The sequence below is a fragment of the Erpetoichthys calabaricus genome, chromosome 11, assembly GCF_900747795.2.
Source record: "Erpetoichthys calabaricus chromosome 11, fErpCal1.3, whole genome shotgun sequence".
Lineage (NCBI taxonomy): Eukaryota > Metazoa > Chordata > Cladistia > Polypteriformes > Polypteridae > Erpetoichthys > Erpetoichthys calabaricus.
Genome location: NC_041404.2, coordinates 123,942,639 through 123,957,886, shown reverse-complemented (window position 1 = coordinate 123,957,886; position 15,248 = coordinate 123,942,639). Strand labels below are relative to the sequence as shown.

Below are 15,248 nucleotides of genomic sequence, written 5' to 3'. Positions count from 1 at the left end.
TGTGGGTGTGTTTGTGTGTGTCCGGTGGTGGGTTGGCACCCTGCCTGGGATTTGTTCCTGCTTTGCGCCCTGTGCTAGCTGGGATTGGCTCCAGCAGACCCCCGTGACCCTGTGTTAGGTTATAGCGGGTTGGAAAATGACTGACTGACAATTACATGCAATCCTACTTGTTAAATATATTGCAATGCATGGGCACGTGGTGTATGTTACTTTGGCACAGTTTTATCAGGTCAAAATTAAAAGTATAGCAACCAAATAATTGAGAGCTTTTCCCTGTGGCACACAATTTTTGTGTCAGTTTAAAGTGCAATACAAAAGTGTATTGCATTTTATTTAATTTCCATAGAATGTGTGCCATGACTAAAGGCAAAGCAAACATATTGCTCAAGACCACGCGTTAGTCATACCAAAACTGAATGGAATCAATTAATAAGTCAGCGTCAAGTGGTGGGGCAAGAGGTGTCAACAGTTGCGGTAAAGGACATTCCACTTGTCAATGTGGAGTGATTAACTGAAACCATGAGAAGTATTTTCTACGCTGAAAAGATTTAGTCTTAGTTAAGTAGTGTAAATAATGTGCCTTATATCATACTGTTCTGTTAGAAGAATATCAATAGCTGGTAGTCATCCCCATCTGCAGGTATTTACAAATCATATTTAAGGGAATATCGTTGTATGGACACCCTGGTTGATGATTTACATGATTGTATGCTGCAAGGCTTTGGGACATTAGCTCTTAAATGCGTTCTAATGATGTTTCCATGCTAGTTGTAAATTCTTCTCTTTTTGTTTCTAGTACACCTGCCCTCTCCAGCAACCAGTCAACTCGGAACGAGAATGAAATCAACATTTACATCTCCTGCTTCCACCTGTTCAGGGAAATTTTTTTAAAATTTGTTTTGATATACTTTGTTAATCTCTGAGGGGAAACTGTCTCACTGCATGACCTTTGGGGATCAGACTGCAGGGTCAGCCATTGTACAGAGATGGCGAATCCCATCCTTTATGAACTGCCCAGTGCTGGGTGAACACGCTCAGGATTTGAGCGCCTTTTACCCCAGCTGTTGAGGCGCCTTGCCCCGCCTTTTCAAGCAGATTGGTCATTTGATTACATTCAGTTCTGGCATGATTAACACATGGTCTTGAATCAAATGGCACAACACTTGGAGTAGCCACTAAGCAAAATGCAATCTATATATATGAAATCCCTATGTGCATCCAGGTGTCCGTGTGTGGGTGTCTTCTGGTGAATTGCGCATGCGCGGGGTACGGTGCGATGCACGATATTACTGTCAGAAAGTTACAGGCGTTTTACAGAAATACAAACCAGTATTACTGCGAGAGGAAATTAAAGGTACACAATACAGTGACGCATATTACAGCCACATACAAGCCAGTATTACTGTCAGAGGAGATTAAAGGCATATTACTGACGCGCACGCCTGTATTACCGCCAGAGAAAATTAAAGGTATATTACGGACGTACAAGCCAGCGGACGTACAAGACTGTAATAATAATTCATTACATTTATATAGCGCTTTTCTCAGTACTCAAAGCGTTATGCACACAGGGAGGAACCGGGAAACGAACCCACAATCTTCCACAGTCTCCTTACTGCAAAGTAGCAGCATTACCACAACGCCACCTGTTCCTTCAATAAGGGCGCGTACAAAAAGGCGAGTCTCAAAAGGGCGACCTCAATTGGGCGCAGCGAATAAAGGCGCAGGTAAATAAAGATCTGCACCTCTGTTGCTCTTCACATATTCCAGAGCCATTTGAACTAAATTATCTACGAACGCCTTTATTCGCCGCGCTCAATTGAAGTCGCCCTTTTGAAGCTCGCCTTTTTGTGCGCGCCCTTATTGAATAGAGCCGTACAAGACAGTATTACTGTCACAGAAAATTAAAGACACACAATACACGGCAGCAGCCCACGAAGAACGGTCAGCTCAGCAAGTAAACATCAACAAAAGAAAGGCTGAAAGAAAGAAAAATACGACCAACAAAAAGAATGAGGTCAAAGTCCCTTGCCATTTAATATAGACTGTTCCTACTAATGTTTATGCACTACTGTTCTAGCGACCGTTATTGTAACGGGCTAAATGACTAGTAATAATAATAATGCCTTGCTTTTAGTTACGACATGCGGTCTATGGACATCAAATAAAATGCAAATACACTTTTAAAATTATATGAAAAATTTGTGCCCTAGTTAAAAGCACTTAATCATTTAATTGTTTTTAATTGTGATATGCTATCTGTCTGTCTGTCCGTCCGTCTGTCTGTGATTGAAACTGCCAATGGCAGGTTGGATTGCATTTCATTTTTGCACGATTAATCTTTCCAAATGCAGAGCAGGTAACCTAAGGTGCCCAGTGGTTCAACCGACTACTCTGAGATTAGTCATCAGTCAGTGTGCCACCAGTGTAATAAAGGTGCCTGAATGTGTAACCCTTGGAATCACGCACAATTTGAAGGTGAACAACATTCTTCATCGTTCAGCTACAACATTTTGTTCTGTTCCATGTGAACCGTACTGTCTGCCAGTTCAGTCAATAATCAGTAGGCTATATGTAAGACTCGCCATTAACATTTTGCCATGTTGGTGATGGTGCAAAGCTACGTAGCAACACACAAACATCAGGCAGTTTCACCCAAAATCATACGGAAGGCGGCTGCCCAATGGCAATGTGAGTTGATGTTATCAGACGTACACAAAATGGAGAAAGTGTGGCATGACAAGATGAACGTGATCTGGACCTAGTGGACTCGAAACGATGGTATTCTCGCCACCGAATAAATAAGTAGCCAACTAGAATAATACGGTTCAGAACCTCAGTTATTTGATTATGCAACAGTAAACCACCTGGCTGCATGCGTGGTTAATGTGTAAATTGCACACATTGGTAATGATAATCTGCTTTAATAAAGCACAGACTGGTATTTCTGGAGTGGCCCTGGGAAGTTCGCCTGCTTGCAGCTTTGGGGGGGGCGATCGTAAATTTGTGACGTAATTCCTGGACTAGGTATACGAGATTTGTTAAGGAAATGTGACAAGGGGGGCAATTTTGTGTCAAAATTGCGTGACCTTGTTTATGGATGGCCCCTTTAGAATAAATGATAATACAGAAGAAATCATTTTTGACTCCTGGTTGAGTAAAGGTGAAATTCGGCGAGCGGAACAAAAGTTGCAAGTACACATCGCGCCGGGGAGTGTTGCGCCGGTGCACCAGTGTGCGCTAAACTAGGGCGAAGCAGCAGTAGCATACGAAGTAAGTTTCATTTTTGTTTGGGGGAGGTAAAGGTAAGCAAAATAAATGTGCCTCACCTGATGACACCAATGATGTGGGGAGAAATGCAGAATGGTAGTTGAGGTTAGACTTGTGTTGGGAGTTACAGTGCAAATAGGGACTGTTTCTAATATAATTTGCCGGGATGTTCACGATGCGGTCTAAATCACGTATTGAGCTTGAATTGTGGAGATAACTGTTGAAAAATAGACAGAATAACAACATTCGGATGCGAAAGGTTAAATGTTTGGTTAGGTTGCCTTCAGCTTTACGCGACACTGACCTTTATGCCCAAACCAAGGTGACCATATTATTATTTTCAAAAAAGAGAAATTGGGGGACGTGTGATCGGCGTTAGACACTTGTCTCCTTAGTTATTCATCTTTGACTTTTTTCGAAACAAAACATCTATCAAATTCAACTTATTATTAAATCTTTAAAAGGCTTTCATACTCGCTGTTTCTCTTTCATAATGCCAAACCCAGAAAATAAACATAAAGCTCAATTTTATTTTTAATGCAATAAATTTTTTAATATCTGAATACAAAATGAACGCAGAGATCATACGTCCTGATTGATAACAAAAAAGTTCAAGTTTAATGAAACACTCTGAAACCTAGTGAAACTAATCAACATTATACCTCATACATAAACCCATTTTATCCGCCTGGCGTTGCACATTATGAAATTCAAAACCACCATCAGCTGCAATTACAGCATCCTTTCTTTTTACCAGGTCTCACAAAATAGCCGTGGAGCTCTCTCACTTAACAGCAGTAGCGTGTTTTGTAAAGTGAATCTGCACTTTTAAGTCTCCAGCACCCTTATTTGTCAAGTCACATACTGTATGTGCTAGCTTTACACCCAGGTCAGAAACAAAGGAATTTATTTTTAACATGTCTGTATGCCTACACTTTGGTCTGCACATCATTTGTACTTATAATTTGGTGTTTAATCATAACGCAGTTCTGCCGTATCCTCATAGCTGTCAACTGAACCAAACTTACATTTATGCAAATTCCTCTGCTCTTCCTAGAGATGTCTGTTAGACAGTACACACAGTTATGTTGCTTGCAAGTTAAGAACTTCTCCTAAGTTGCCCTACTTGAACTGTAAAATTTGATTAAGCGGGATCACTAAATGATGCATGGAGTTCCTCTATAGTTAGTCTGACCAATGAGTACATGCTGCGTAAAATCGGATAATTGTGCAGGTGTGCCTTGTGAGAAGGGTTGAAGCAATGCAAATACACACACGTCAACTATAGATGGAAAATGTTAATATGAAAGCATTGCCAAATTCCAGATATTTTAGTCTATTTGGAAATATCAACAGGATGCACTTTTAGCTCCCAAAAAGAGGTTGTCCATGTAAAAGAAATTATATGGTCACCCAACCAGAAACTATAATTTGATTATCATTGCATTTCATTATGTGTGGTAGACCACTTGGACCCATTGCAGTTTGTCTGTTGGTTAAAGATTACACTGGAGGATACAATTATCTGTCTGCTCCGCAAGGCTTACTTTTGCCTGGACAAAGCTGGCAGCACTGTGAGGATTATGATATTTGATTTCTCCAGTGCCCTCTTTATCCTCCTGCTGTCCCTTTTAAGGGGTAGGCTCAGAGATATGCAGGCGGATGAGCTCATGGTGTCCTGAATAATGGACTATCTGTTGGACAGACTGCGGTTTGTGAGATTTAAGGACTGTGTTTCTGATACGTATGTGAGCACCACAAGGAACAGCCCTGTCTCCTTTTCTCTTCGCCTTATGCACCTCAAACTATAAATACTGTATAACACCAGGTCATGTCAGTTGCAGAATTTCTCTGATGATTCTGCACTTATGTTGAGTATTGATAAAGGGGATGAGAACTTTTGTTTCTTGGTGCAGAAAGAATTGTCTGCAACTCAACAATAGCAAAACGTAGGAACTGGTTGACTTTTGCAGCAACAAACAGCCTCTATCTGGTAACTATTCAGGGAGTGGATATGGACGTGGTACTTGGGGGTCCAAGTCCACATCAGTTACAGGTTGGACTGGTCTTGGAACACAGAGGAACTGCAGTATATAAGAAGGAGCAGCGCAGGCTCTTTTTTCTTAGGTGACTGAGTTCCTTTAATGTGGGACATGACATCATTCCCATCTTCTACAACTCAGTGATGACCAGTACAGTTTTCTATACTGTGGTGTGCTGAGCTGGTAACATCACTTCAAAATGGGCCTACTGAATCAACAACCTAATTAAAAGGGCAATTTCAGTTATGGGATGCACTCTTGACCCACTGGATGAAGTAGCAAAGGAGAAAATTAAAACAAAAGTGAGTACGATTATGAACAATGCTGTGCATCCTTTCTCTGACACACCAACACTGAAGACTTTCAGCCAACAAATTATTCAGCAGAAGTGTGTCAAACACGACTGGGGCTCCTTCATACCAACAGCAATACACCTGCATAATGACTTGCTGGGACTGTCAACTTAGAAGTTTTCTTTGTTTTTAAGTTTTTCCTTTTTAGTCTGAATACTCACCAAAATGACAATAGTGTGTATGTGTTTGTATATATATATATATATATATATATACACAATTTGCAGCTGGAGATCCACGAAGGGAGAAAAAATGAATCACGTATCGTAAAGTAGTTTTTATTCCTGAGCTTTCAACTCCTATCAGGGGTCTTCATCAGAGGATAATGCTTAGACTTACAAGAATCAAAGGCAATATATAGCAGTACATTAAGTGGGGAGGGGGGTGGAGGTGACTAAGTCCGTATGATCGGGGGGGGGGGGGGGGGTTGTATAGTTTATTTATTAGGTACATGTTCTTCTTAAGTTAGCATATGCTGGATTTATGTCCAAGTCTCTGTTGATGCCGTTTTCATCTCATTCACAGATGAATAAAAACTACTTTATGATACGTGATTCATTTTTTCTCCCTTCGTGGATCTCCAGCTGCAAATATGCAAACCGTATCACAGACCTTCTCTTCCATATATATATATATATATATATATATATATATATATATATATATATATATATATATATATATACACACACACACACACACAGTAATGTCACGCTTAATGACAGCATATGGTGGTGTTAGCCTATTTCACCATTAAGTGTGTTGACGTATACCTGTATTAAGTGGGCAGGGGTGTGCCTCTGTGTCTGGTGTAATTTTCGCCGAACTGATTTTGGATACAAGGTGCCATGTCTGCATCCCTTCACTCCACACACAAAACCTAGCAGCATGACATGCCTTTGCGTAATTTTTTCTGTGAGGACGTGTCAAGTGTACACCTGACCTAACCTAACATTAGCATAATACATACCTCACATAAATTAAAAAATAATTATTGAAATACGGTAATAATGATACATTAATAACAATATACTGTAATATGATGGTATTTTGAAGCTGTTCGATTTCTTTGATTGTTTTCTATATGGAAGCCTCATTGTTAAAGCAGGATGTTGTTATTTGGGACGTCGTTAACCAGTTCATGACTGTATTTATTTTTCTATCTATTTACATATTTATTTAAAGAGCTTCTCTAAAAAGCCAAATTTCTCCCTGGGGACATATCTATCTATCTATGTGTCTATCTGTCTATGTGTCTATCTGTCTGTCTGAATTTTATCATTGTATGGAGCTGGCATAGTTTCTCTGTGAATACGTGGGTTTTCCTTCAAATATTTCAGTGTTTCTATAATATATATCCATAAGAAAACATATGCCTTAGTGTTAATTGGCTGCTTTGAATTGGTCTGGGCCGGTTTCCCGTCTTGTGCCAAGTGCTGTCAGGATAGGCTCCAGCCTCCTGCAACCAACAATTGAATTAAGCAGGTTTGAAAGAGTTAAGTTATTCAGTTGATTTTTTTTTTTTTTTTTCTGCAGCACAAACCCTCAAAAGGACTCAAAGATGAACACCAGTCAGGGCACGGTGGGTAGTGACCCAGTTATCTTGGCAACAGCGGGGTATGACCATACGGTGCGCTTTTGGCAGGCACACAGTGGCATCTGCACTCGGACTGTCCAACACCAGGACTCTGTATCCTTTGCCTAAATGCACAAATCTCGGTCCTGAACGGCTCCGGAAGGGTGCCCATAAGCAGGTCTGTGCTTAGGATGACAGGGTGGTGAAGAGTAAGAGTTTGTGCCATTTCTTCCACTTTATTTATTGCAAAAGAAAAAATAAAGAAAGAAATTAATGATTATTCCTACACTGAAAAAATTTAAAGAGAAGATTTTGGCAGTGTAGTTGCCATCAGTTATGTCATCTACTCTTTGTCATTTACAGTGTTGTACACCCCACAGAAATTGTTCTAACAGTAAGATCTTTATGCAAACAGTGCCTACAGATGGAGGTGATATGCGCGAATAAAACACAAGGAAATTGTGCCTTGTCAGTCATTCATTCAACAAAAATATCAATAGATGTAGTGGTCTACTCGTAAGTACACCCTCGGCCTCAGATGCTGGTATTACCTCCTTTATCAGAAATTACTTCTTGTAGGCATTTTGTAAACCTGCTTACCAGTCTCTGACATTGACTCAGTGAAATATTTGACCAGTCCTCCATGCAAACCTCCTTCAGTTACAAGAGGTGTGTGTTTTTTGTTTTTTTTTTTAATTTACACATTCTACCCGTTTCAAATCCCCCACAACATTCCAATGGTATTCAAATCAGTGCTTTGACTAGGCCAATCCGTAACCCTCCATGTCTTCTTTTTGCTTGGTGGATTTGCTCTTGTGTTTCGAATAATTTTTGTGTTGAAAGGTCCATTTCCGGTTCACTTTTGCGGATGGACAGTTTCAAATTCTCTTCAAGTATAATTTGATATGATGCAGAATTCATAGGTGATTGATGATTGCAACCTGCCTAGTCCCTGAGGCAACAAAGCAACCCCAAACCATTACATTTTCTCCACCATGCTTCACACTTAGGTATGAGATTCTTGTCCTGAAATACTGTCTTCGGTTTGCACCAAACATTTGTACTATTACTATGGCCAGACAGCTGTCTTTGATGCACCTGTCCAGTGCACATTGTTCCAGAAGGCCTGGTCTTTGCATGTATGTGCCATGGCAATCTGTTGATGATCTTTTTGGACTGCAAAAGCTATTTCTTGGCACATGTCTCATGCAGCTGTCATCTGTGCAATCTCTTTGAATTAAGTTGATTGAATTAAGTTGATGTGAATTTCCCCTTGGGAGGGAGGGAGGGAGGGAGGGAGTCAGTCAGTCAGTCAGTCAGTCAGTCAGTCAGTCAGTCAGTCAGTCAGTCAGTCTGTCTGTCTGTCTGTCTGTCTGTCTGTCTGTCTGTCTGTCTGTCTGTCTGTCTGTCTATCTATCTATCTATCTATCTATCTATCTATCTATCTATCTATCTATCTAGTCCTGGACAAGTTCAGTGGAATGATTGATTTCAAATAATTTGTCAATCTTTTTAAATCTCTTGCCAGAGTCATAGGCATTCACACCTTTTTTTCTAAGGGCTTCTTTGATCTTGGCATGATGGCGCCACACACATCAATAGCAAAAGGAAAACCTAACCCTAGATATCTGCGATTTTAAATAAGACTGGTTCCACCTGCATACTTCCTGAGGTGGTTATAATCATTGGTACTTAACCCAATTCTAATTTTATGGATTTGAAATGGTGGTAAATGTAGGGATTTACTTACCTTTTTCCACTTGACAAATCTGCATTTTTGTTAATTTACATTATGAATACAACTTGTCAATTTTATATGTGATTTGTTCATCTTTATCTGTAGGCATAGTTTGTAAGAAGATCTAATGTTTGTCTGTATAGTATATTGAAAAATTCAACAATTTCCATGGAGTGTCCTTACATTTTCAAACGACTATATTTGTTGGCTTTTTCTCTTAAATAATTTAATAATTTTATGCCAAAATGAAGATTAAGTTTATTGCCACATGTACAGGAAATTTTTAATTGCAACATGTCATTCAACAAAATGTTTAGCAGACCAAAGTGAATTAGTGCCACTGGTCTATATCTTTTCCTCTTTCTTCCTAAACACTGTATTCAAACGATTATAATCTACATACATTGGTGAAAATGGTGTAATCAGAACTGCTCCCCTTTGGTTATCTTGTTATTTACATTCGTAAATTGAGATGCGGTTAAGATAAAGGATAATTTATCCTTTCTTTAGTACTAATTTAGGTTGAGATGTACTACCAATATTAGTACCTATCTCAAGGTGTATGGATGGACACTGAATGTTTGTGTCTAATTAAAAGACTTTTAAGTATAGGTTTCTAATTGCAGAATAAGCTAGAATGAAAATGCATCATCTTTTGGCACTTTGGGACCCTAATCTAGAAGGATAACTGACTAGTTAAAACCTTGCTTTTTGTTTTCCTGAGCCAAGCCTTCAGCAGGTCAATTCTTTAGAAATCATGCCGGACCGCAGCATGATTGCAGCTGCAGGTAAGAGCCTTCTCATTTCTGCTAACATTCTGGGAAACTATTAGTGCAGTTAAAGAGTTGTTTCTGGGTGCACATGGCAACTTCAGCAGACTTGGTTTGCCTTGGCACTGGATATTAAGATTAAATATTGCATAATGTCCAATTTTGCCCCAGCTTTTTATACTGTCTATAGTTTTAGACAAAATGCAGTCTTTCTTTAAAAACAGCAGGGACCACTGAGGCTATTTCATGCAAGATAAACATTACCACCATTTCATGTTGACCTTCAGACTTTAGCCTTTTGTGTGCATCTCTGCATGGCTGAAAAGCCACCTTTCCGTTGGGGAAGTAGAAAGGGGCAAGGAAAGGAAGCAAAGTTGATAGAAACTAGAAAAGAACAACATTTTTAATTAGTGCATTTTTAACAATAAAGAGTAAAATTCCCCTACCAAAAGTGCACCAAATACCATAAAAAAAAAGAAGACTTCTTGTAGCATTTCATGAATTGATGACATCTGGAAGCTTTTTGTTTTACAGGGTATCAACACATTAGAATGTATGATCTCAACTCTAATAATCCTAATCCTGTCATTAATTATGATGGTGTCAGCAAAAATATCTCTTCAGTTGGTTTTCATGAAGATGGCCGGTGGATGTACACAGGTGGGGAAGACTGCATGGCACGGATTTGGGACCTTAGGTATTGCGTGTTTTTTTTTTTTTCCGTTTATAAGCAGAGATGCTTACATTCCAAATTGATTTGCAGATCACTGTGTCCAATCGGGTTCACAAACTATATACTGTATTGTATTTAACTTTCATTACATTTATACTGTAATATGTCTGCACTGTCTCAGTTAAGTGCTGTGTAGTGTAAAGGTGATAGGCTGCTTCTGAATACTGCAGCTCTATGTAAAGTCAGTTTGAAGTGATAGAGGAGTTGTGTGCATTAAACAAGTTGCATGCCACCTGATTTGAATGTGCTTTTGTTCCGTAAGGTCACGCAACTTGCAGTGTCAAAGGATTTTTCAGGTCAACGCACCCATCAACTGCGTCTGCTTGCATCCAAACCAGGTAGTGCACCCTACAGGACCTGAGCTGAAGCCTGTCATCCATTCTTGTAGTCTTACCCTGTTATTAGTTATAGTGTATGTAGTATTTTAGTATGTGAAGTAAAGTGGGTAATAAACAGGCAGAGCCCTATGCATTTTGCAGTATAGAAGTCAAGTATGTACCCTTGTTCTATATGTGTGTGTGTGTGTGTGTGTTAGGGTGATTTAAGTATACCATTGTTCGTTTCACTTGTGTAAAGATGTGATTGTTGGTGTATATGTGGTTTAAATGTGCGCTGTTCTTCCTATTTGTGTGTGTGTGTGTGTGTGTATATATATATTTATATATATATATATATATATATATATATATATATATATATATATATATATATATATATATATATATATATATATGAACTTGGATGCTACCTTTAATGTTAACTTACTTTTACATTTAATTTTACATCCGTACACTTTTCTTGCTTCTGTGCTTGTATGTATGTATGTAAATGCATCCTTATTCTCTTTGAGAAGGTACTTGAAATTTTAAGTACAGTTTTGTTTGTGTACATTCTTTTATCCTTTTTGTTTTTTTAAGGCTGAATTGATTGTGGGGGATCAGAGTGGTGTTATTCACATTTGGGACTTGAAAACGGATCACAATGAGCAGCTTATTCCTGAGCCTGATGTCTCCATCAACTCGGTCCACATTGATCCTGATGCAAGCTACATGGCAGCTGTTAACAGTTCGGTATGTGCACCAGCAACACAAGAGCAACGATAATTGACATACTACTGTTAGATGTGCCTATTTAGGGTCTGTGAATTGTAGTTCATATTTTCTAAACAAACATTTTCTTGAAAGAATTAACTGGTAGAAAGTTAAAAACGCATCCGACACTGCTGGTGTTCCACTATGTTTTGATGTGTTTTTCCATTGGCAGCAGCTATTGGATGTTTCAGAGAGAAAAATACACACATTGCTAGGTAAATTTGAAAGATTAAATTAATCATTGACTAAGGCTGTAGAGGATTCTTCTCAGTTTTATCACAGAGAATTCTGAAAATTCACTAATGCTTATGGTGTTTTTGAAAATCCAGAAATTTGTACAGCATGCTTTATTAGAGATATTCAACAAAATTGGAACATTCCCAATACATTTTTCTTAAGAATGAGTCAGGCAAATTTCAACAAAATTGGTCCACTGAGAGCCAAGTTGTTTCATGAGAACATACAGACATGACAGTGACAATAAGGTGGCTCACATTTTATTATTTCAATCACTCTTGATGGAAAACAAAGTATAGAAAATATAAATGCAATATGGCATTTTTATTAACGTATAACAATACCACGTAGAAGAAAATATATTAGAAGATAGATAGCACAGTCTGGATATAAACAGTTTTAGGAAAGTTTACTGAAAATCAGAAGTGCCAAGGAGTTAATGTCCTAGATAGCTTTTGGTTTAGTGTTATTCATAGGTTATGTTTTCTGATATCCAAATCAGATGGTCTTGCGTCTCTTGATCCCTGATGTCGCTCCCTATGTGGCCCTTCTCTTGCTTTCCCTTTCCTCTGTTTTTGGTCTGTCAGTCGAGCCGTATTTATATTAAACTGCACACATAAGGTTTACGGTCATGTGCACACATTTGATTGGCAAGTACCTCCGCACTCCTTCCTTTCTCAAGCTGTAAACTAATCCTGTAATGCCTAGCCCTAAAACGTCCATCTGTTCCCAGGATATACATAAATTAAAAAGGGTTCTATGGCATCTGTACTTATTTTCCTTTTTCCAGGTCATAAACTAATTGGAAAAAAAGCTGACTGGAACAGATGCATAAATTACTAATACAGTACAAAAGGATGCGTGAAATGCCTGTATTTAAACTTCTGTAAATTCAGTTCATCCTGGTCATTTAAGTAAATAATTAAAATTGAATATAGTCTGCAATTCAAAAAATGAAGATTTTCCACAGCAGCACATCATCTTCAGTTTAACATTGCATTGCCTTTTACTTCCAATTTTAAAAACTGGTATTTTAGCCTAACTCGATCTCTCGCTTTGCTTGCTTGTTAGCTGTATTGTACTGCTGATGCACAAATGGGCTTTAATCAGATGAAAAATCCATATGGAAGTATTTTTATTTTTCTGTAATTGGTTTTCTGGTGTCAACACAGTGGTGCAGTGGTAGTGCTGCTGCCTCACAGTAAGGAGACCTGGGTTTGCTTCCCGAGCCCCCCCTGTGTGGAGTTTGCATGTTCTCCCCATGTCTGCGTGGATTTCCTCCGGGTGCTCCGGTTTCCTCCCACAGTCCAAAGACATGCAGGTTAGGTGGATTGGCGATTCTAAATTGTCCCTAGTGTGTGTGTGTGTGTGTGTGCGTGCCCTGTGGTGGGATGGCGCCCTGCCCAGGGATTTGTTCCTGCCTTGCGCTCTGTGCTGGCTGGGATTGGCTCCAGCAGACCACCGTGACCCTGTGTTAGGATATACTGGGTTGGATAATAATGGATGGATGGATGGTTTTCTGGTTCTTTATATATATATATATATATATATATATATATATATATATATATATATAGACTGTTTTGGCCTGAGGTCAGTTCTTACCTAGTCAGTACAGAATTACATTTTTTTAAACCACGTTTTTTGCAAAGTGACCACCGCCTACCTTATCCTTTTCACTTTAGGGCAACTGCTATGTGTGGAATCTTACAGGAGGCATCGGAGAGGAGGTCACACAGCTGATCCCCAAGACAAAAATCCCGGCCCACAAGCGTTATGCTCTGTGCTGCAAGTTTAGTCCAGACTCTACGTGAGTGATCTGCATGCTGCTGTTGTCAATGGGCATTGGCATAGCAAGTTTGACTGAACTGACCAATTTACTGTTGTATTGTTCTGGGACAGGCTTCTTGCCACTTGCTCAGCTGACCAGACCTGTAAGATATGGAGAACATCTAACTTCTCCTTGATGACGGAGCTAAGCATTAAAAGCAATAACCCAGGTGAAACATCACGAGGCTGGATGTGGGACTGTGCCTTCTCGGGGGATTCCCAGTACATCGTAACAGGTAATGAAGGGACGGCTACCAGTCCATCTGTGTCAGTGACCCCTCATGTGTTCATCAAGGTTATTGAGCTCCAACAGTTCCTCTTGATGATCACTGTGTCCCAAAATTCTGCTAATGCCAACTGAGATGTTTTTTCTTTTTTCTTTCAGCGTCCTCGGATAACCTGGCCAGACTGTGGTGTGTGGAGACGGGGGAGATAAAGAGGGAGTATAGTGGTCACCAGAAGGCCGTTGTTTGCCTGGCTTTCAATGACAGTGTGTTGGGCTGAAGTGTGTGCCCATATCTTTCCTTGAGTCTGCGCTATATAAGATATCTGCTGCTGATGAGGTGAAGAATGGTGGACTTTAAAAGATGGTCACGTTGACGTTTACAGGCCAGAACTGGTTCAGCAGAAATAGGACTTTTTGCATACTGATCTACAGTGTAATTAAGTGCCCTAGAGATCATCATTCTTCACCATGTGTGTGTACAGTACATGTTACTGTGCACATTTGCATGAGTTTTTGTCTGGGTGAGTATGCTCGACTTTGTATGTGTACATACTGATGGGTGACACAGTGTTCACATTGGTGTCCACAAGTGTCCCTCTGTGTAATTGTGCCTGCCCCTCAATCCCTATACACATTTCTGTAGGAGAAGGCATGCTCCTTTGCCTCTTGCTACACTTCTAGTGTGTTTCTTCCAGCTTGTGTGCACGCCTTACTTTGCCATAAAAGCACAACACAGTAGATCTGGTTTTTGACAAGGCTGACACATAGCACACAGAACAAACAACACTGACACACACTTAACAACTTTATTGTGTTACACTTGCAGTGATGGCACATGGGCAGAAGGAGATCTTTGTTCATTCTGGGAGGTAATAGAAGCAGACAGAGACACAGATATTGCTGGGGAAGCAGATGTCTAGGCAGAAATAAATTAACCTTTGTCTTCCTGGGCCTGTAAAGGACAAACGAGAAGGTCACTTCAAGATAAGCACATCAGAAACAGTACCTTGGCCCAGGGGCAACCATGATCTGTCAGCATGGGTTTAAGGTTTCATTGTATCATGCTGTAGTGTTGTACTGGCTACTGTGAATATGTTGATACTGTCCTATGACTGGGACATACCAACACAGCTCGGGCTGATCACTGTAGAGAAGGAGCAGATCATAATAATTACTAGACATGTCATGTAAGGTTCTAACTGTTCTGGAAAGTTTCTTGTATCTAATACTAGCAGAAGCATTTTTTGCCATTTTGCGTCTGACCTCTGTAATATAATCCTGTTTGTCAGAGCATGCTCTGCGGTTAAGATTAAAACATTTACATGTTTTTTAGTGCTCAAAGTAATAAATGTGTTTATTTATGGAATAATCGGTGCACACAA

General features: G+C 39.6%; 2 protein-coding genes across 3 annotated transcripts in view; one reads left to right on the top strand and one right to left on the bottom strand.

The window, feature by feature from the left end:
• The window catches only part of mlst8 (MTOR associated protein, LST8 homolog (S. cerevisiae)), a 22,345-nt gene extending 7,151 nt beyond the window's left edge, over positions 1–15,194 (top strand). The window contains exons 1-9 of one of the 2 annotated variants that reach the window (XM_028813819.2): positions 3,020–3,273; positions 7,202–7,355; positions 9,716–9,767; positions 10,284–10,446; positions 10,745–10,820; positions 11,400–11,552; positions 13,496–13,620; positions 13,713–13,876; positions 14,026–15,194. In XM_028813819.2, the coding sequence (XP_028669652.1) occupies positions 7,227–7,355; positions 9,716–9,767; positions 10,284–10,446; positions 10,745–10,820; positions 11,400–11,552; positions 13,496–13,620; positions 13,713–13,876; positions 14,026–14,144 (981 nt within the window). In that variant the 5' untranslated portion in view covers positions 3,020–3,273; positions 7,202–7,226 and the 3' untranslated portion in view covers positions 14,145–15,194. Of the gene's footprint in view, positions 1–3,019; positions 3,274–7,201; positions 7,356–9,715; positions 9,768–10,283; positions 10,447–10,744; positions 10,821–11,399; positions 11,553–13,495; positions 13,621–13,712; positions 13,877–14,025 lie in introns of those variants that run through there. The other variant, XM_051933335.1, reaches the window with a different exon arrangement.
• Positions 14,342–15,248, bottom strand: part of bricd5 (BRICHOS domain containing 5) — a 14,008-nt gene continuing 13,101 nt past the window's right edge. The window contains exon 6 of the mRNA XM_028813823.2: positions 14,342–14,818. Coding sequence (XP_028669656.1) covers positions 14,724–14,818 — 95 coding nt within the window. The 3' untranslated portion in view covers positions 14,342–14,723. The remainder of the gene's footprint in view (positions 14,819–15,248) is intronic.